Source organism: Boleophthalmus pectinirostris, unplaced genomic scaffold, assembly GCF_026225935.1.
Source record: "Boleophthalmus pectinirostris isolate CB_2022bp ecotype Guang Dong unplaced genomic scaffold, ASM2622593v1 HiC_scaffold_23, whole genome shotgun sequence".
NCBI classification, from domain to species: domain Eukaryota; kingdom Metazoa; phylum Chordata; class Actinopteri; order Gobiiformes; family Gobiidae; genus Boleophthalmus; species Boleophthalmus pectinirostris.
Window position 1 is genome coordinate 2,397,777 of NW_026571207.1, and position 23,376 is coordinate 2,421,152.

At 41.0% G+C, this 23,376-nt stretch overlaps 1 protein-coding gene across 1 annotated transcript in view; it reads left to right on the plus strand.

The window, feature by feature from the left end:
• LOC129410716 (cyclic nucleotide-gated olfactory channel-like) overlaps nucleotides 1-14,198 on the plus strand; it is a 16,040-nt gene extending 1,842 nt beyond the window's left edge. The window contains exons 2-6 of the mRNA XM_055159583.1: nucleotides 741-972; nucleotides 7,671-7,949; nucleotides 8,518-8,616; nucleotides 12,191-12,568; nucleotides 13,592-14,198. Coding sequence (XP_055015558.1) covers nucleotides 741-972; nucleotides 7,671-7,949; nucleotides 8,518-8,616; nucleotides 12,191-12,568; nucleotides 13,592-13,741 — 1,138 coding nt within the window. The 3' untranslated portion in view covers nucleotides 13,742-14,198. The remainder of the gene's footprint in view (nucleotides 1-740; nucleotides 973-7,670; nucleotides 7,950-8,517; nucleotides 8,617-12,190; nucleotides 12,569-13,591) is intronic.
• Nucleotides 14,199-23,376: the final 9,178 nt, after the last annotated feature.

The window sequence follows — 23,376 nt, forward strand, 5'->3', positions numbered from 1 at the left end:
CTGTTGAAAGTCAAGTTCTAGTAATAAGAATAGAAGAGAGAACAACAGACTGTTAACGTCACATATGAACAGTTCTTCAGATAAACTATGACATAAACAACAGAACAGAACAAGTTTAACAAACTCTCCATCTCACTCCAAATCAATAAATCCATTCAGTTCTTCATCCTCGGTGTCACTTCTGAGCAACTCCACTCTGTCGTCAGACTCAGCATCAGTTCCAGTTAGAATTATTCGGGTCTTTCTGAATCCCGACAGGATGGTTTCGGTGTCACTGAAGTCCAGGCTTTGTCCATCCAGTGACTTCAGGAAAGTTTCATGGTGCATCCTCCCGCTGTCACAAGTTTCTCTCTCACTCCAAACTTTCTTTCTTTCTGCTCGATTACCGTTTCGGGCTGAATATTTCGCTACTTGCAGCAGGACAGAGGCTCTTTCTGCAGGAGACATGCGCAGTAGAGTGAAGTGACAGTGGTGCAGGAGGAACAGGAGCGGCAGATACTCACACACGAGACTTCAGCGCCCTCTTGTGGCCGTCAGTGTGAAAATTTAAATATATGAGTCGCAGGAAACATCCAAACCATGAAAAAAAGTGTGACTTATAATCCAAAAAATACGGTAGAAACTTGTGATGAATAATTGAAGTAAGGGTTAGATGTAAGTGAGGGAAAAGTTTGGATTAAGTTTTTTTAAAGGTGCAGCACCATTAACGGTCTCGCAATGTGGAAATTTCCGTGTTGCAGTGCAAAGTACTGTACGCCCCGCTCTCTCCTCAGGTACTACAGTTTCTCCTTGGTCCTGGGTTTGGGCTCAGACTCTTGGGTTTATCCAAACGCCTCTGACCCCGAGTTCACGTCTCTGACCCGGAAGTACATCTACTGCCTGTACTGGTCCACGCTGACGCTCACCACCATCGGGGAAACACCGCCCCCTGTCAGGGACGAGGAGTACCTGTTCCTCATATTCGACTTTCTGGTGGGTCATGTATTTGATTTGTTGCGTTACAGAATTTCTCAAAGGCCCGTTCAGACCGGTGACAGGTCAGTGCGGACGCGGGTCTAGGCCGTCCTGCGTTTTGGCGGCGCGTCTTCAGGCGTCAGTGCGGTGCGAATCCAGAAGCTGAAAATGCTGTAGGACGCGCCGCACCGACCAATCAGGGACGACGATATTACCTAGAAGAAGAAGAAGAAGAAAAAGAAAGGACTAAACCAGGTCTGAACCAGGACTAAACCAGGACTAAACAAGGGCTAAACCAGGACTGAACCAGGACTAAACCAGGACTAAACCAGGACTAAACCAGGACTGAACCAGGTCTAAACAGGTCTGAACCAGGACTAAACCAGGACTGACCAGGACTAAACAGGACTGAACTGGACTGGACCAGACTGAACCAGGTCTAATCTAGGTCTAAACCAGGACTGAAACCAGGTCTAAACCAGGACTGAACCAGGTCTAAACCAGGTCTAAACCAGGGACTGAACCAGGACTAAACCAGGGACTGAACCAGGACTAAACCAGGGTCTAAATCAGGTCTAAAACCAGGACTGAACCAGGTCTAAACCAGGACTAAACCTAAACCAGGACTGAACCAGGACTAAACCAGGACTAAACCAGGACTGAACCAGGACTAAACCAGGGACTGAACCAGGACTAAACCAGGTCTAAACCAGGACTAAACCAGGACTAAACCAGGTCTAAACCAGGTCTAAACAGACTGAACCAGGACTGAACCAGGACTAAACCAGGACTGAACCAGGACTAAACCAGGACTAAACCAGGGACTGAAACCAGGACTAAACCAGGACTGAACCAGGACTAACCAGGACTAAACCAGGACTGGACCAGGTCTAAACCAGGACTAAAGCAGGACTAAAAGCAGGCCTAAACCAGGTCTAATCTAGGTCTAAACCAGGACTGAACCAGGACAGGCTAAACCAGGTCTAAAACAGGACTAAGGACTACCAGGCTAACCAGGACTAAACCAGGACTGACTAACCAGGACTGAACAGGACTGGACTAAACCAGGACTAAACCAGGGACTGAACCAGGACTAAACCAGGTCTAACCAGGAACCAGGTCTGAACCAGGTCTAAACCAGGACTAAACCAGGACTGGAACTAACTGACCAGACTGAACCAGGTCTAAACCAGGACTGAACCAGGACTAAACCAGGGACTGAACCAGGACTAAACCAGGACAGGACTAAACCAGGAATGAACCAGGACTGAACCAGGACTAAACCAGGGACTGAACCAGGACTAAACCAGGGACTGAACCAGGACTAAACCAGGTCTAATCTAGGTCTAAACCAGGACTGAACCAGGTCTAAACCAGGACTAAAGCAGGACTAAAGCAGGCCTAAACAGGCAGGACTGAACCGGGACTAAACCAGGTCTAAACCAGGACTAAACCACTCTGGACTGGAACTGGACCAGTACTGAACCAGGCCTAAACCAGGACTGAACCAGGACTGAACCAGGACTGAACCAGGACTAAACCAGGGACTGAACCAGGACTAAACCAGGACTACCAGGACTAAACCAGGACTGAACCAGGACTAAATCAGGACTAAACCAGGAGTGGACTGGAACTGGACCAGTACTGAACCAGGTCTAAACCAGGACTGACCCAGGACTAAACCAGGACTGAACCAGGACTAAACCAGGACTAAACCAGGACTAAACCAGGACTGAACCAGGACTGAACAGGTCTAACCAGGTCTAAACCAGGACTAAAAGCAGGACTAAACCAGGACTAAACCAACCAGGTCTAAACCAGGACTAAAGCAGGACTAAACCAGGTCTAAACCAGGACTAAACCAGGACTAAACCAGGTCTGAACCAGGACTGAACTAGGACTGAACCAGTGTCATTAGCAGAGTACAAATATAAACACGCACGCCGCAGCCGTTGAGTCGATCTCCTCCGCTGATGGTTTTATGTCATAAAATCCCTACCGTCTCTCTCAGGTGTGAGCTCGGATCGTGATATTGGCCCTGGAGTGCGGGTCGGGACACAGGAGACGGATGGTAAAATTTAGGAGGTTTAATGAAGCTCAGGCATCATCATAGAACATTATTGGTTCTGTGGTCTATAAAGAAAAAGAAAAAATTTAATAAGTCGTTGTACTACACAGTGATAAAGTAAAGAGTGCACTGCTAAACATACAATAACAAACATAAATAGTGGAGAGACGAAATAAGAAGCGCAGAATAAAGACATAATACAACTATAATGAACAAACACGGCACGACACACGAAAAATAGCTCCCTGTTAAACTGAACTACACAAGTATGACAGGAACATGAACAACACGTCCTGACATGAGTAAAACAATAGGCGAGCTTCATTGTTGACAAAAGCGCGCGTTGCATGCTGGGAATTATTTTGGTCGGTGGCAAGAAACACTAATTCAACATGACGGACGGAGCGAGAAAGCACGTAAAGGGTATTGATCCCGGTTATTTATCCACTCTAACGGCAGAGGACCCAAGACCATTTGACCAGAAATTGGTCATAAGCATCGACGGACGACAAATCACCCTTTTCAACCCCGACAAAAGGTGAAACAAACCAAATTTCTGGTCTGAATCGCCAACTACCTGGACAAATATTCACAATGACTTGGTGGAAACTCCTGGGCCATTCACAGCAGAAAAGATGAAAACCTCCAAGAGTCTCGATGTGTTGTTGAACTTGTTGGAGTCCACGGTTTGTTAGGATCTTCTACGTTTGCTCTGCGGATGTTTGAAAGCCGTTTAATTCACCGTTAGCGGTTCTTTTCACTCAGAATACGAAAAAGACATTTTCCTTCTTCCGTGCTTCTATTTGTGCATCCGATAATGCAGCAGGAATTTACCATTATCGGGGATAAATACGCGAGGTTACGCACTGTGTTTGACGCTACCGTGTTTCTTGCCTCCGACCAAAATATTTCCCAGCAGCAACGCGGGCTTTTAATAACAATGACGTCAGCTGAAACTCACCTATAACAAAGGACTTATGCAATAGCCCGGATAGCAACCTTAGCGGTAGAAGAGGAGTTGAACAGGTTTGTAGTGCAGATCCCAAGTGCATTTGCTGTAATCCATAACCAAGACAAAAAAAAAAAAAATAGAAAAAATATTTACAAAAGTAGAAAAGTTGAAAACACAGGGATGACAGTAACCTGCGCTCACACAGCACCTTCCTCTAGACCACGAGTGTCAGACTCATTTTGTTCCGGGGGCCGTATCCAACCGACTTTAATCTCAAAGTGTCCGGATCAGAAAACTCATGTCATATAAACCCCAAAAATAACAATAAGTTCAAATATTTGTGCAGAGAAACACAAATCTATTACAGAAATCTTTTTTAATTGATGAACTCTTTCTTTTACAAAATATTATAATATTATGAACAACCTGAAACTTTAAGAAAAATTCAATTTCAACACAAAGTTTTAACATGAACTTGTATGTAAACAGGAATAAGTCCATTTTTGTTGTAAAATCCTGCACTCGGCTCCACTTTTCTCATGTTGGACATTTTTCTGATGAGGGTGTCACGGTCAACAGTCAAAACGATCGTCCTTTAAGAGCGTTTGGAAAGAGACAAGTCTTCATTTGTGCTGCTCTGGTGGGAGGGGCCACGTACAGAGACGCTGGAGACGCTGCTGTGATAAACACCACAGAAAATTAACAATATTTTAATAGAAAATGCAATTAAAATATTTTAGTAGAAAATCATCTGAGATTAAAGGTCTTGGAGGGCCGTATGTTTGACACCCCTGCACTCGACAAAGGTGAGGCTGACTCCTTTTATGGGCCTCCTCCTCTAACTGGGTGAGCTGAGGTACGTTCAACAATGTACATTCAATATTTAAAAAGTTTGCTATCAAAAAACAGTGCAACAAATATTCTGTTAAACCCAAATACAAAAATAACTCTCTTTATTAAATCAGAAGTTTATTCATTTAAAAATACTAACTAGACTAGAAAAGTTAAAATCTCTGTGTGTCCCTCCTCCCCAACAAAATGGTTTCCTGCCTTGGAACCTTCTTAAAGGGCCCATCTCATGCAAAAATCAACTTTTCAGAGCTTTCTACCTTCTAAGAGTGATGTGTGGGCCTTGTATTTGTTGCCCAAGTGTTTTTTTTAGATTGATTCAGTGTTTTTTTAAGTAAATTGCAGCGTATTTCTGCCACCCTCCCACATGACAACGAACTAAAACTGCTACAACGATGACGCGGCAGATTCACCTATGACACGTTTGACGTAGAAGAAAGAGCTTCGCACCCACCCCCCACCTGCCCCCCTCCTCCGCTCCACCGCCTCCACCCCACATCGGCTGACAATTCCCACATGAACACTTGAACAAAAGCAACAGTATAAGCTCATTGTTCTACGCTGCAATGGACACGATATAATAAGTTTATCTACTAGTGTTTATTAATACTTTACCAATCAGTAATGTTCAGCTGATGTGGACGCGATGCTTGAGCGTCGTGCTCCTCAAAGTCCTCGTCCGATTCCGGGTCCAACACATGCGGCTGAAAGCGCTGTATCTCCATGATGAATAAAAGATGAGGACAGGTCAGTTTGTCGACTGGACAAAAGTTGGTTTAGTTGAAGACGTTTCTCAGCTCATCCAAGCTGCTTCTTCAGTTCTGGTCAGACGCTGGTGGACACTTCCTTCTATCTGTCTGCAGGGAGGAGCTAACTACACTGAAACTACTCTGAAACTAACACACCTACTTGTTTACAGTTTCTGTTTATTAGTTCGGCCTATTGACCTGTACAGGGTGTGGGGTCTAATTAGCAGAACAATTCATGTCCATAATGGAGCTTCCACACCTCTGGACCTGACCTGGCTACACCTGTTGTTCTTTTGTTTGTTTTGATTTAGGTTTGAGGACGGAGTTGTAAATAGGAGATAGATGGTGTCTGAGTCTCCATTTCTGTTTAGAGAAGGATTCTCTTTCTTAATAAAATGGCTTCTTTAACTCCCCTCTCAAACCAATTTTTCTCTCTGGCTAAAATCTGCACCTCTCTGTCCTTTTAAGTGGAGATGTACAGAAGACTGAGGTCCACTGTTGCTCTCTCGTCTATGTTGTTCATCCTCTTGTGAAGTAGCTGTTTAGACAGCATTCTGACCAGAACTGAAGAAGCAGCGTGGATGAGCTGCGAAACGTCTTCAACCAAACTAACTTTTGTCCAGTCGACAAACTGAATTTTCTCCTCATGGATTCTACCTGGACGACTGAGGGATTCTTCACATGATGAATAAAAGTTTATTCCTGCCACTATCAGGGCGCACGCCTGTCTCCCCCTCCCTCCCTGAGACGGCGGAGGAAGGGCGGCTCACTCAGAGTCTACGTCACGTTTGGAGGGCGGAGCCTGTGCTTTCTCAGGACGGGTGGGGGGAGGAGCAATAGTCGGACTTTCATAGTTCCTGGTCTGTGACTGTCTCCAAGAAATCAGTAAGATTTCAGATTGTGTAATGGATGTTCCAAAACCCAAATTGTGCTTGTTTATGTGTGAGGTCAAGTGGTAACGGAGGGAAACGGGGTCAGATTTTTTACATTCAAATGTCTCTTATTCAGAAACTAGAGGGACTATTGAAATAAGTAAAGTATCAGAATGTAGGAAAGAGTTACACTCCAACAGGGTCAAGTTAAACCTGTGATATTTTTTCAAGTTTTTGACAAAAAATTTAAAAAACTCATGTCGGTAACGGAGGGAATGAAATATGCAGCACTTTTTGGTCAATAAATCCAAACAGTGATAACTCTTGGTTCTCACTTACATATCCTTAACAAACTGGTTTGAATATTTGCTTCATATAGTTTTCTACCATATGGTACAAGATTAGGTTGAAAAACCTCTTACTTTTTGAATAATGAGATTTTTTATTAAGAAAGGTCATGGTAACGGAGGGAAAAGTAACGGAGGGAAAATTGTTCAAGCAAGTAGAAGGTGCAGGATTTTACATCATTTGTCACTTTTTTCTTCTGAATATTTTAATATTACTTCAAAATGAAAGGAAACTATTTCTATAAAATATGTCAGTCCTTCCAAGCAAATTTTTATCATTTTAAATAATTTTTTTTTTTTTTTAAATCATGTCCCTTCATCAACAGTTCAAAGATGGAATAACACAAGATATGATGAAATACATCCATTTATTTACATGATTTGCAGGTCTTTGAAATTTGGGAAATAATTTTTGTTCCATGTTTCATACATGGTCTGTTTAAAACGGATGGAACTTTAGAACCAAAAATCGTACAGAAAAAGGGTCAACAGTTTCATAAACTAGAGTACATATGTATCTGTTCAATACATTTTTATATCAGATGCATTAACTTGAATTTTTGGCCCTGTTGTTTACTTCTGCTTGACCGGGCCCATGTGCAGAAGATACAATGTGAAAAGAGTTATTTTGCATGAGATGGGCACTTTAAGGTGCTTCGGCTCCTCTGGGACTCTTTTGGCAGACAGGACAAGAGGGTAAGTACGACTAGTTTTAACAACAAGTACTGAAATTTAAATGCACTTATTTAACTTATTTCATTTTCTTTTACAGGTCTCTTTACCACACAGTAGTAATCGTCCAGCAAACTCTGTTATCGTTTCAGGCCTCGTCAGACTAACGTTCCGGTGACTGTGAGACTGTCCGGTCATGTTTTGCAGGTCGGGGTCCTGATCTTCGCCTCCATCGTGGGGAACGTGGGCTCGATGATCTCGAACATGAACGCCACCAAGGCCTCGTTCCAGAGCCGAGTGGACGCTCTCAAGCACTACATGCACTTCAGGCACGTGAGCAGAGGCCTGGAGCAGCGCGTGATTCGCTGGTTCGACTACCTCTGGACCAATCAGAAGACGATAGATGAACAGGAAGTGCTCCGGAGCCTGCCCTGTAAACTCAGAGCGGAGATCGCCATCAACGTGCACCTGGACACGCTCAAGAAGGTCACAGGGTTTATTACACGGAGTTACACCGAATTACTCATGTTTCACTGTTGTTAATTTATATAAAAGTGGAATTATATACTTTTTATCTATAATTTTTTCTTTTTTGTTTTGTTTTGTTTTTGTTTTGTATGTTGTGGACATGTTCAAGAAGTGTTTTACATAGATTTACTTCTGCTTCTTTAGTTTAGTCCTGGTTTCAGTCCTGGTTTAAGTCCTGGTTTACCTGGTTTAGTTTAGTCCTGGTTTAGTCCTGGTTTAGTTTAGTTTAGTCCTGGTTTAGTCCTGGTTTAGTCCTGGTTTAGTTTAGTTTACCCTGGTTTAGTCCTGGTTTAGTCCTGGTATAGCCCTGGTTTAGTCCTGGTATACTGGTTTAGTCCTGGTTTAGTCCTGGTATAGTCCTGGTTTATCCCTGGTTTAGTCCTGGTATAGCCCTGGTTTAGTCCTGGTTTAGTCCTGGTTTATCCCTGATTTAGTCCTGGTTTAGTCTTGGTTTAGTCCTGGTTCAGTCCATTTGATTTAACTTTCTGAATGAAGTTGTTCATGAAAAGTTTGCGTCCTTTTGCAGGTTCGTATCTTCCAGGACTGTGAGTCTGGTCTCTTGGTGGAGTTGGTGCTAAAACTTCGACCTCAGGTGTTCAGTCCTGGAGATTACATCTGCAGAAAGGTGAGTGGAGTTTGCATGTTCTCCCTTTGTCTGGGTGGGTTTCCTCCTGGTTTCCCCCATCAACCCCAAACATGCACAGTATTCAGTGATCCTACAGCGAGGTACTCCTGATCAAAACTGTGAATTAACAGTTTTGTTTTTATGATCCATGTTATAATGTTGTTTCCTCATCAAAAACAAACTTGGACTTGTCCCATCCATCCATTTTCTTCTGCTTATCCGGGGCCGGGTCGCAGGGGCAGCAGTCTAAGCAGGGACTCCCAGACACGTCCTCTAGCTCCTCTGCGGGACCCTGAGGTGTTCCCAGGCCAGCCCAGAGAAATAGTCCTTCCAGCGTGTCCTGGGTCTTCCCCGGGGCCTCCTCCCAGTGGGACATGCCGGAACACCTCCCGAGGGCATGTCCCAGGAGGCATCAGAACAGACGCCCGAGCCTCAGCTGCTCCTCTCGACATGGAGGAGCAGCGGCTCTACTCCGAGCTCCTCCCGTGTGACTGAGCTCCTCACTCTATCTCTAAGGGAGCGCCCAGACACCCTGCGGAGGAAACTCATTTCGGCTGCTTGTATCTGCGATCTCGTCCTTTCGGTCACTACCCAGAGCTCATGACCAGAGGTGAGGGGAGGAACGAAGACTGACAGCTTCTCTTCACCACAACTGTCCGATACAGCGACCACATCACTGCAGACTCTGCACCGATCCACCTGTCAATCTCACGCTCCATCGTCCCCTGACTTATGAACAAGACCCCGAGATACTTGAACTCCTCCACATGAGGCAGGGACTCTCCACCCACCCGGAGACGACAAGACGCCTTTTTCCGGTCGAGAACCGCGACCTCAGACTTGGAGGAGCTGATCCTCCATCCCAGCCGCTTCACACTCAAACCTGGAGTTGTGTTTTGTTTCATTCACACACGTTTAACATGAGTTCTTCTCCCAAACAAAACACCACTTTGATCCACCTTGTGATCTCATGTGGTAATAGAGGAAGTGCTCCACTGTGTTTTTAAAATCCACACACCTCATACCAACACAGACCAGAAGCATTTGGATCATTACAGTCCTGTGAAAGGTGTTCACTTGAAAACTACCACTTCACGACATCAGAGGGTGCAACCGAGCATTTTGAGCTTGGGAGGTGTAGACTGGTCTCAGGTAGGGATGGTCATGATTAGTCGATTAATCAATGAGTGCGTATACATGCACATCAATAACCCGGTTATTAGCCATATCCCGGTTCTGTCAGTATTCGGGTTACTGCGTTTACATGCGCACTGAGAAACCGGGACACTCATATCCGCGTATACATGATCAAATGGAGTATCCCGGTTTCTTGACATAATCTTACAAATGCGCAGGCGCAAAAATTAACTTAAATCGATTTAATAAACCAGGAAAAATACAAACCGTGAGCTCCTTTAGCATAAGAAGCTAAGGAGCTACGAGATCTCCCACAATCCACTGTGCAGATTCTTCATTAAAATCTTCTGCATAAATAAACTCAACTTTACAACATATACAGTAAACCATAAACACTATAGACACATCAGCCCGTTTGATCAGATAATTCAGCTGTGATCACATTTGTTTACGTTTTACAGAAACGAAACTTAAGACCGTTTGGCTAATTAGCATAAACTGTTAGCGGCGATAAAAACAACTCGCTGCTTGCGCCGCTGATGCGATCAGTTTCTTTTGGACTAAATGACACGACTCTGTGGATTATGTGTGTTATTTCTGTGACAGAAGAGGCGCTAATGATGGTAAGTGTGTTTCGTGCGTATATAGAGTATAGGAGATAGTTCATGTTTTAGCTTTTCAGCGTCACACGAGTGCAGGTCGTACGAGTGCAGATTGTACATGTGCAGGTTTAGCGCAGCTCTTTATTTTACAGTCATTTCACTCGTTTGGCTCACTTTATTTATGTTGGTCAATTTATTTATGTCACTACTGTTGTGGTGAAAGGCTGGAAAGTGTCTTTTTGGACGCATGCGCACTCAACTTTATGTTGCAGTAACCGGGGTACTGCGTTTACATGCACCATCAAGAAACCGGGATACTCAAAAAACCCGATCATAACCGGGTTATTGATGTGCATGTATACGCACTCAATAATTGATCATTAAGAATTTCGTTGATTACGTTCATTTTTAATCGACAAACTGAATGTAGGTTGCCGTGCGTAGCGTAGCGTGACCAAATGTCCATTTTTCTCCGGACATGTCCGTTTTCCACATCTTGTCCTCGCCGTCCTGTTATTTTTTTTAATAAAGTGATGCAAATGATCAGGTTTTCATTATCTTTCATTGGGCCATTAAACTGAGCGTCTCTTGTAGATCTCTGTGAGTCAGAAGGAGCGAGCAGACACAGACAGTCGGTCAGTCTGCAACACGCCGAAGCACAAATGTGCATTTAACAATGACTTGTACAAGAAATTCCACACTTTCCGTCCTAGTCGAGACAAATGTGAGTCCATGTGCACAGTGTTCAAAGCAGCACATATGTTTCTGTGTCCAGTGGCGTGTCAGGGACCTCAAAGCACCAAAACACTGAAAAACATGAAAAAGTTTTACCAGGTGAGAGTCGCTCAATGTCGATGACGAATCCCCACCTCCCTCCCCCCGTACGGTGTCCTGGTTTTAACAAACGCAAATCTGGTCACACTAACCTGTATTCACCTGAGTCATGTCTTTTAATCCGACAGAAATTGAACAGCATCAGCGACACAAGAGCTGTTTTTTTCTTCACTTATTTTATGCAAATGAGCGATGCGGTTTTAACTTTTGTTTCTGTGAGAGTTGAACAAAACTGAATTAAACACATTGATAATGTCAAACGGGCTGATGTGGCTCTAGAGTCGTTACGGTTTATATGCCGTAAAGTTGAATTTATTTATGCAGATTAGTAGTGCAGATAGTAATAATAATGATGATCATTTTAATATAAAAACATTAATGATTAATCTATAATCGATCGTTAATTCTCCCGACGATCGATTAATGAAATTTCATCGAATGCCCATCCCTAGTCTCAGGTCTCTGCACTGCCCCCTGTGGCTCGGAGACTTTAAAGCGGCTCTGCTTGTTCAAGTCTCTCCATGACCCAACACCAAAGTCCACCTGTGACATGTTAGAGCCACATGAACCATCTCGCACTCTGAGGAGCTCAAGGACCGGCCTCCTGCTGTAGTCCTGGTTTAGTTCTAGTTTAGACCTGACCTCCTGCTGGTGCCCAGAGTCAGGAACAGTCTTCCTGAACATGTGAGACCGGCCTCGACTTTGACTCCGTTTAAATCCAGACTCCAAACACTTCTGTTCAGCTGCGTCTGACTGAAAGGTTTTCACTCCACACTCTTCTCTCTCATTTAATGTCGCTCTCTTTTTAAAATTTTATGATGATTATTTATGATTTGATTTGTTTCTATTGTGATTTTAATGTTTTTGTTATTCTGTAAAGCACTTTGAATTACTTTGTGCTTTACAAATAAACTTGTCTTGCCTGGACGGATTAAAAACACAAGATTACGAAAACATGGGAATAAATTAAAATATCTGTAAATCTGTGTCGCCGTTACCAGGGAGACGTGGGGAAGGAGATGTACATAATCAAAGACGGCCGCCTGGCTGTTGTTGGGGACGACGGCGTGTCTCAGTTCGCCGTTCTGACCGCGGGCAGCTGCTTCGGCGAGATCAGCATCTTGAACATCAGCGGGAGCAAGACGGGAAACCGCCGCACCGCCAACATCCGCAGCCTGGGCTACTCCGACCTGTTCTGCCTGTCCAAAAACGACCTGATGGGGGCGCTGCAGGACTTCCCCGAGGCCAGAGCGCAGCTGGAGCAGAGGGGGCGGGACATCCTGAAGAAGGAGGGGCTTCTGGAGGAAGTGAGCGTCTCCGCGGGGGAGGAGCTAGAGGAGAAGGTGGAGAGGATGGAGGCGGGACTGGACCGGATACAGGTGAGAGCATTAGACCCGGTTTAGACCCGGTTTAGACCCGGTTTAGACCTGATATAGACCTAGTTTAGACCTGGTCTAGTCATGGTTCAGTCCTTGTCTAGTCCTGGTCTAGTCCTGGTTCAGTCCTGGTTTAGTCATGTTTTAGTCCTGCTCTAGTCCTGGTCTAGTCCTGGTCTAATCCTGGTTCAGTCCTGGTCTAGTCCAGGTCTAGTTCTTGTTTAGTTCTGGTTCAGTCTAGTCCTGGTTCAATCCTGATTTAGTCCTAGTTCAGTCCTGGTTTAGTCGTGTTTTAGTCCTGGTTTAGTCCTGGTCTAGTCCTGCTCTAGTCCTGGTTCAGTCCTAGTCTAGTCCTGGTTCAGTCCTGGTCAAGTCCTGGTTCAGTCCTGGTTTAGTCATGTTTTAGTCCTGCTCTAGTGCTGGTCTAGTCCTGGTCTAGTCCTGGTCTAATCCTGGTTCAGTCCTGGTAGTTCAGTCCTGGTTTAGTCCTGGTTTAGTCATGTTTTAGTCCTGCTCTAGTCCTGCTCTAGTCCTGGTCTAGTCCTGGTCTAGTCCTGGTCTAGTTCTTGTTTAGTCCTGGTTCAGTCATAGTTCAGTCCTGGTTTAGTCGTGTTTTAGTCCTGGTCTAGTCCTGGTCTAGTCCTGGTCTAGTCCTGGTCTAGTTCTGGTCTAGTCCTGGTCTAGTTCTTGTTTAGTTCTGGTTCAGTCCTAGTTCAGTCCTGGTTTAGTCGTGTTTTAGTCCTGGTTTAGTCCTGGTTTAGTCCTGGTCTAGTCCTGGTCTAGTCCTGGTCTAGTCCTGGTTTAGTCCTAGTTCAGTCCTGGTTTAGTCGTGTTTTAGTCGTGTTTTAGTCCTGGTTTAGTCCTGGTTCAGTCCTGGTTTAGTCCTGGTCTAGTCCTGGTCTAGTCCTGGTTTAGTCGTCTTGTTTAGTCCTGGTTTAGTCCTGGTCTAGTCCTGGTCTAGTCCTAGTCCTGGTCTAGTCCTGGTCTAGTCCTGGTCTAGTCCTGGTTTCTCTTGTGTATTTTCAGACCTGTTTGGCGCGTCTTCAGAGTGAGTTTGCCTCGTCTCAGATGCGTCTGAAGCAGCGGCTCACGGCTCTGGAGGCCGGACTGACCGCGGCAGCGACCGGCAGTGACCTCTCCGACCCCGAGGGCAGCGACACCAACATGCAGCTGTGAACCGCCCCTGATGCCCTCCCTCCCCGTGCGCCAGATGCCCTCCCGTCCTCCTCCACTGCAAATTTCTCTGATCTGACCAAGATTTTAAAAACCTTTATTTGGTTTTTCACCTTGTTTCCAGATTTATCCTCTTCTTACTCGTTCTGAGGTCGTTTACGTTCAGATAACTTGTCAAGTAAAATGATCTTGCTGCATGGACAGATCATTTCACTACTTTAAAGTCATTTAAAGTGTTTTTTATTTATTTTTATGTGTTTTTATTGATTTATTTTATTTATTGGTTTATTTATTTCTATTCTATGATTTTGTTTTTTATTTTTATTTTTTATTAAAACTAGTATTATTTTAGTAGTTTATTTTATCATCTTATTTATTGTTATTTTTATGTATTTGTGCAGCACTTTGGAAACTGTTTGTTTGTGAAATGTGCTATAGAAATAAAGTGGATTGGATTGGATTTTCTGATAGATTTAAGTGTTTATATTTTACATTTTGGCCAAGCTTTTGTTCAGTGTGTGTACCTGTGAGTGCGTATACATGCACATCAATAAAGTGAACAACATAAATAAAGTGAATAAAGTGCAACATAAATAAAATAAAGTACATAAATAAAGTGATCAACATAAATAAAGTGACAACATAAATAAAGTGATAAAGTGCAACATAAGTTAAGTGACCAACATAAATAAAGTGAACAACATAAATAAAGTGACCAACATAAATAAAGTGACCAACATTAAAGTGACCGACATAAATAAAATGACCGACATAAATAAAGTGACCGACATAAATAAAGTGACCGACATAAATAAAGTGACCATACATGTTTGAAATGACTGTAGAATAAATAGCTGCACTAAACTTGACCTGACCTGCACGTGTATGATCTCTGAAAAGCTAAAACATGAACTATCTCCTATACGACACACACACAGAACACACTCACCATCATCAGCACCTCTTCGGTCACAAAAAGAACACACATAACTGAGTTGTGTCCTTTCGTCCGAAAGAAGCTGAATCGCATCAGCGGCACAAGAAGCAAACTGTTTATGTCTATTATCCATGTGGTCTTAGGTTTTGTTTCTGTAAAACGTAAACAAATGTAATCCGAGCTGAATTATCTGATCAAGCGGGCTGATGTGTCTATAGTGGTTCTGGTTTATTTGTTGTAAAGTTGAGTTTATTTATGCAGAAGATTTTAATGAGGAATCTGTTGGGTTTGATCTGTGCAGTGGATTGTGGGATATCTCACAGCTCCTTACGCTGGTTAAACCTCCTGAGCTTCCGACGCTAAAGGAGCTCATGGTTGTTTGTATTTTTCCTGGTTTATTAATAAAATTTTTGCGCTTGTGCATTTGTACGATTATGTCAAGATACTACATTTGATCACGTCACAGGGATATGAGTGTCCTTTTTTCTCGCGCACGTAAACGCAGTATACTGACATAACCGGGATACTGATGTGCATATATACGCACTCACTGTGTCAGATGCCCTCCCAGCCTTTCCAACTAAAAGATTAGATTAGAAAACTTTATTTATCCCCAAGGGGCAATCCTACGGAAGCCGAGAGGGGTCACAACAAACGCAAACACCGCAACAAATACAAATGCGACAACACAACAAAAAACACAACAAACCAATAAAAGCCGCAACACATCAAAAAGCCACAACGGAAGTGGCCGCGGGACTCTATTTTCCAACGGACTGATCAAGTGGCAAGTGAAGAAGAAGAACTACAACGTGAAATGAATAATGATAAAACAATAAATTACTCTTACTAACGTTTCCAACTTCTCTGTTCCTTTACTTTTCAAGTTGTTCTTCTTCTTTACTTGGTCTGTCCGTTGGAAAATAGAGTCCCGCGGTCACTTGTGTTGTGGCTTTTCGATGTGTTGTGGCTTTTCGATGTGTTGTGGCTTTTTAATGTGTTGTGGCTTTTTAATGTGTTGTGGCTTTTTAATGTGTTGTGACTTTTTGATGTGTTGTGACTTTTTAATGTGTTGTGGCTTTTTGATGTGTTGTGGCTTTTTGATGTGTTGTGACTATTTAAGGTGTTGTGGCTTTTTGATGTGTTGTGGCTTTTTGATGTGTTGCAGCATTTGCATTTGTGTTATGGCGTTTGTATTTGTTGCGGCGTTTGCATTAAAATAGAGTCCCGCGGTCATTTCCGTTGTGGCTTTTTTTTGGTGTGTTGTGGCTTTTTGTTGTGTTGTTGCATTTGTATTTGTTGTGGCATTTGCGGTTGTTGTGACCCCTCTCGGCTTCCGTACAATTCTGTTTGCAGTCACAGACTACAGCACAAAACACACATTTCACACTAGGGGTGTAATGGTACAAAAATCACGATTCTGTTCATTTTCAGTACAAAACTGTTTGTTGCATTGCGCGATGACCGCACACATAATGTCCACACTGTGACCAGCCTGTCACCTTTGTTCATATTTGTATGTAATCTTCCATTGTAATGTTTGTCTTGTATCTTGTATGTTATTTAGTTCCTATTTTTTGTAATATAAGTAGTTTGCAAATAAAATTATAAAAAAAAAAAAAAAAAAACAAAAAAACAGAATATTCCACAGTATGACTTTATACACAGGACGAGTTAAAGTCTGGTGGCTCAAAACTTTCTGTAAAGGTCAGGTTAGCTCTTATGTACATTCACGTACAGTCCGTGGCATTTCATAGTAAGGTTGCGCTTTTATTTTGGTGACTTCCTGTGTGAGCGGAAGTGAAGTTAAAAACGTTAGCTTTGTATACAGAAAAGACGCAAAGTAAACAACAGCAACAAACACAACGGTGAAAAGTCAGATAAAAACCTAAAGACGGCAACAGTCGACAGGGGAACAAGGTTTGTTTCATTTGTGAAATTAATTAATTTGTGAAATGATGTTAGCAGGGTCACTTTACACAGCGTTGTCGTGAGCGTTAAAAACACAGTACACTTCGTATTCTCTTTTTGTGTGGTTACCGCATTCCCCACGGGCGCACACTTTTATTCACAGGTGCAGGCCATTCATAATTTTGTGCCTCACGTGATCAAATGTTCTTACACGCCATTGGTCAAATCATAAGTCTCTATCATAATACAAATAATAAAATGAGGGCACAACACAACAGAATGTATATTTGAGCTTCTTGTAATTTGTATTTAATTAATTAATGAATTAAATTATGGATAACGGTTAAACTGTGTAATGAGCAGCGATACGGTGATCTTATGGTCATTTCTGTCATTTTGTTCTTGTTTAGCTCTTACGTTGGTTCTATGACACTGCAAGGAAAAGATTAAAAGTCATTTAAGAATCAGTTCTGGCCTTCTCACTTCAACTGGATGCTACACTTTTTTTAATGATAAAAATAATCAAGTTTCAACATTTGTGGCAAAGTAATAAATGATCCACAGTTAAGAGTCACAACAGGTGAGTACATAGTTATAGTGACTCAAAACTATCCACAGAAGTACTTTTTCAGACTCAAACTTCACGTGATTGAGTATGTTTACTGTACTGTCTAATTCACGGACTGTGGCTCCATCTAGTGGCCAGTTTACAACCATACAACAGTGATACTGCTACGACAGCCTCACTGGGAGTTTGCATAAATACTGAATTAAAAACACGTCAGTGATGAAAATCATACTTGTTTTCTTATTTTATTGAACTCTTCGCGTTTCTCACGATGTTGTTTTGTGTAAGAATCCAAAGAGGTCAGAGCAGAGAGAGTAAATCCACGTCGTGTGCGGGAAAATGCGCCCCCCAGAGGTTGGACATGTAAACAATCCACAGAGGGGAGGGGCTGGTCACGTGACTGAGACGAAACTGAAAGTGTTTGGAGCTGAGGCTTCGTATGAGACGAGGTGAGTCGCACTTTTGGGTTTTAAGTCTATTATGTGTATTATTTACTATTTAAGAGAAAGTGACTTTGAGATTCACTGACATCCACTTATGTAGAAAAAACGGCTGTGCTCTTCAAAGAGAGAGAGTAACTAATAATCACTAGAACTGGGCCTAAAGTTTCCCCTGAAGTCGTGACCAGTGCGACTGTCACTTCAGTAGAAGTGTTGTTCAAATGACTAAAGTCTTGTTTGAAATGGAGCAGAGTTCAAATGTAAAGAGTGAAACATGTGTGTCTGTGGTTTCTCCTCCAGGCTGAGCGAGCGGGGAAATGGCTTCAGGGAGTGAGCAGATAAAAGGACGTCCCAGGAGAAAAGCAGCTCCAGGGGGCAGCACTGAGGCACAGTGAGTCCACTCATTTGTCTTTCACTGTTTAAAAAAGTGTGTGTGTGTGTGTGTGTGTGTGTGTGTGTGTGTGTGTGTGTGTGTGTGTGTGTGTGTGTGTGTGTGTGTGTGTGTGTGTGTGTGTGTATATAATTACAGTTTTTTTTTCACACAGTCAAGACACGCTGCTGCTGTTTTTCATCTTATTGATCCAGTCCAAAGGGCCATGTCACATGTGCCTTTGTCACACTGATCTAAACTGACAGGAACAAAGTCTTGTAAGTAACAACACACGATGTTTTCTGTCACACACAGATCCACAGCCTCAGTGTCCAGTGATGTGTCCATGAAGAGTGACTGGTCTAAAGATGACCCTCCAAACTTCAGTCGTGAACCTGCTGCTTCAGTTTCACTGTAAGAACAAATGTCACACTAAAGCTCATGTCATATAAAGACAGTACAGATGGTTTGACATGGAGTTTTTGGAGTTTAATAAATTTATTTATATTATATTAATATTTATAAATATGACAAAATATTACATTAATACATATTACTTCAATTAGGCTACAATTTTAAATAATGTAACATTTTAACAATATTTTCATCTTAAATATAACATGTTTTATACAGTTTTAGATGGCTAGATATTTGAAACAAATTTTGTATTTTATTATTTTATATTGAAATTGAATTAATTAATTAATAAATAGATTTTAATTACTAAATAATATTCACTTGTTTAAATTAACTTTGTTAAACTTTAATACATTTTACAGCAATTACAATAAAAAGGAAGATATTTAAACAACCAATTGTACATTAGATTAAATTATTCAATTTAATATCTTAACATTTTCAGAACTTTAATAAATAAATTATGAAAATAGTAATTTAATTTATTTACTCATGACTTAAATTTGCACATTGATCCAGTTAAATAAATTGTCCAGTTGCATTTATAATAAAACTAAGACTTTTCTTTGTGTTTCTCAAATGAAACAGAATATTCACTTCATTTAGGAATGAATCCAGATCATTTTGACACTATTGTGTCCTTAGGGTCTTAACACTATTTTCAGGAGTTTAACTTTACTTCCAAACTCATTTTACAGTTGTAGATTTACTCAGCGGTGACGTCTGTGTGTTCTCCCTTTGTGTTCCTGGGTTTGGTTTGTGGCCGATGCACCTGGGCCTAATAAAATGAGAGCAGCAGACGCTACCGACTTACCTGTATTTGTCACACACAGATCCACAGCCTCAGTGTCCAGTGATGTGTCCATGAAGAGTGACCGGTCTAAAGATGAACCTCCACTCTTCAGTCGTGAACCTGCTGCTTCAGTTTCACTGTAAGAACAAATGTGATGAAGAGGTCACCACTGTCACAGAACACTCTGACTGAACTCCACACAAATGACACGTTTTCTACTTGTGATGATCTGGAGATGTTCCTCACACTTCAGAGAGAAACATCTACATCACAAACCAAAAGATTCACAATATCAACTCAGAAATACTTAGAAAATAATCTATGAGTCAAATAAGGTACAAATATTTAGATTTTTACAAACAAATAAATACAATCTATGTCAAGTGTTTAAGTGAGGAATGCAGGTCCAACTAGAAAAACCCGGAAAAACAGACACAAAACTCAACTCAGCTTCAAGACTGGAATAATGAGATTACAATAAAAAAATATAACTTATTGTTTAATACAATTTTAAATGACGAGATATATAAAACAAATGTAGTATTTTATTATTTTATATCCAATTTTAATTTATTAATAAATTGATTTTAATTGCTAAATAATATTCACTTGTTTAAATTAACTTGGTTAAACTTTAATATATTTTACAACAATTACAGTAAAGTGGAAGATATTTAAACAACCAAATGTTAATTAGATTTAATTATTCAATTTACTTCAAATAAATAAATTCTGAAAATAGTATTTTTTTTTTTACTCTTAACCTGTTACCACCCGCCTCATTTTGGTGTGTGCACAATGGTAAGACATACCCAAATGCCATAGCTTATTAAAAGAAAACCTTAGAACCCACATGCTTGTGTGAGGCACCATTTTAAAGCTTAGGCCTTCTGCCTTCTAGTTTCTGTAGATATGTACATGAAGACTGTGAGTGCTGCCTAACCTACAGTACAGTCAATTAAAATTGAAAAAAAATTGTATTTTTTTGTTTCGAAAAAAAAAAAGAGAAAAAAATAAAGGCCTTAGCTTGGTCATACTTCATGCTAGGCATTTGTGACTCACTACACTCATTGTTCAAGTTGTTGGCAACAACTGTGTAGAATTTCAGATCTCTAGGACAAAGGGTTTTGATGCTGTGAGCCTTTGTGTATACAAAATGACAATTCGGCACAAGATTGCCAAATTTGTGCCATAATAATAATAATATAATAATAATAATCATTGTTATTATTATAATACTAATTCTTCTGAGCTTTAGACATGTTTTCTCAAGAAAAAAACTAAAAGTAGCCAAAATTGTCTTCGAAGTGGCTGTTCTGCTACTACTANTTTGATTAGTAATAGTACACCGGCCATAATTGATTAGTATAGTACACCTAGGCCATATATTAGTATTTGATTAGTATAGTACACCAGCCCATAATGATTAGTATAGTACACTAGCCATATTGATTAGTATAGTACACCGGCCATATTTGATTAGTATAGTACACTAGGCCATATTTGATTAGTATAAGTACACCGGCCCATAATTGATTAGTATAGTACACAGGCCATATTTGATTAGTATAGTACACCAGCCCAGGCCATATTGATTATATAGTACACTAGGCCATATTTGATTAGTATAGTACACCGGCCCATATTGATTAGTATAGTACACCGGCCCATAATTTGATTAGTATAGTAACACTAGGCCATATTGATTAGTATAGTACACAGGCCATATTTGATATATAGTACACCGGCCCATAATTGATTAGTAGTACACCGGCCATATTGATTAGTATAGTACACTAGGCCATATTTGATTAGTATAGTACCACTAGGCCATATTTGATTAGTATAGTACATAATTGATTAGGCCCATAATTGATTAGTATAGTACAGTATTAGTAGGCCATATTTGATTAGTATAGTACACCTAGGCCATATTTGATTAGTATAGTACACTAGGCCCATAATTGATTAGTATAGTACACCAGGCCATATTGATTAGTATAAGTACACCAGGCCATATTTGATTAGTATAGTACACAGGCCATATTTGATTAGTATAGTACACCGGCCCATAATTGATTAGTATAGTACACTAGGCCATATTTGATTAGTATAGTACCACCGGCCCATAATTGATTAGTATAGTACACAGGCCATATTTTGATTATTAGTATAGTACACCGGCCATAATTGATTAGTATAGTACACCAGGCCCATATTGATTAGTATAGTACACCGGCCCATAATTGATTAGTATAGTACATGGCCCAGCCCATATTTGATTAGTATAGTACACCGGCCCATAATTGATTAGTATAGTACACAGGCCATATTGATTAGTATAGTACACCTAGGCCCATTATTTGATTAGTATAGTACATAGCCCATATTTGATTAGTATAGTACCACCGGCCCATAATTGATTAGTATAGTACACTAGGCCATATTTGATTAGTATAGTACACCGGCCATATATTTGATTAGTATAGTACACCAGGCCATAATTGATTAGTATAGTACACCGGCCCTATTGATTAGTATAGTTACACTAGCCCATATTTTTAGATTAAGTTATAGTACACTAGGCCATATTTGATTAGTATAGTACACCGGCCCTTAGGTACACCCATAATTGATTAGTATAGTACACCAGGCCATATTTGATTAGTATAGTACACCGGCCCATATTGATTAGTATAGTACCGGCCATAATTTGATTAGTATAGTACACCAGCCCATATTTGATTAGTATAGTACACTAGGCCATATTTGATTAGTATAGTACAGCCCGGCCCATATTGATTAGTATAGTACACCAGCCCATATTTGATTAGTATAGTACACCAGCCATATTTGATTAGTATAGTACACCAGGCCATATATTGATTAGTATAGTACACCACATATTTGATTAGTACACCAGCCCATATTTGATTAGTTATAGTACACCAGGCCATATTTGATTAGATTATAGTACACCAGCCCATATTTGATTAGTATAGTACACCGACCCATATTTGATTAGTATAGTACACCAGCCCATATTTGATTAGTATAGTACACCAGGCCATATTTGATTAGTATAGTACACCAGGCCATATTTGATTAGTATAGTACACCAGCCCATATTTGATTAGTATAGTACACCAGCCCATATTTGATTAGTATAGTACACCAGCCCATATTTGATTAGTATAGTACACCAGGCCATATTTGATTAGTATAGTACACCAGGCCATATTTGATTAGTATAGTACACCAGGCCATATTTGATTAGTATAGTACACCAGGCCATAATTGATTAGTATAGTACACCAGCCCATATTTGATTAGTATAGTACACCAGCCCATATTTGATTAGTATAGTACACCAGCCCATATTTGATTAGTATAGTACACCGGCCCATATTTGATTAGTATAGTACACCGACCCATATTTGATTAGTATAGTACACCAGGCCCATATTTGATTAGTATAGTACACCGGCCCATATTTGATTAGTATAGTACACCGGCCCATATTTGATTAGTATACACCAGGCCCATATTTTGATTAGTATAGTACACCGGCCCATATGATTAGTATAGTACACCGACCCATATTTGATTAGTATAGTACACCAGGCCATAATTGATTAGTATAGTACACCAGGCCATAATTGATTAGTATAGTACACCAGGCCATATTTGATTAGTATAGTACACCAGCCCATATTTGATTAGTATAGTACACCAGGCCATATTTGATTAGTATAGTACACCGGCCCATATTTGATTAGTAGAGTACACAAGGCCATATTAAATTCGCTTGTGAAATGAAACTTTTTGACTTGTGCTCAACAGGACACAGAAGCAGAGCTCAGAAGAAGTGGGAGGAAAATGAGGTAGAGGCAGTCCAAAAGCATTTGGGTGGATTCATCCAATCCCAGGAAAACAAGACTGTGAAAAATGCCTACAGGTAGAACCAGACGGTCTCAAAACCCATGACTGGCGAGCCGTAAAGTATTTCGTCAACAACAAAATTTAGTTTTACCATATTTCCCGCACTATAGGGGCTCTGGATTATAAGGCGCGTCATTGAATGGTCTATTTTTGAACTTTTTTCACATTTAAACTGCACCGGAATATAAGGCGCATTAAACAAAACACAACAGTTAGATAAGTCAGTCAAACTGTATTTAACACGTTCACTCTCAACTTTG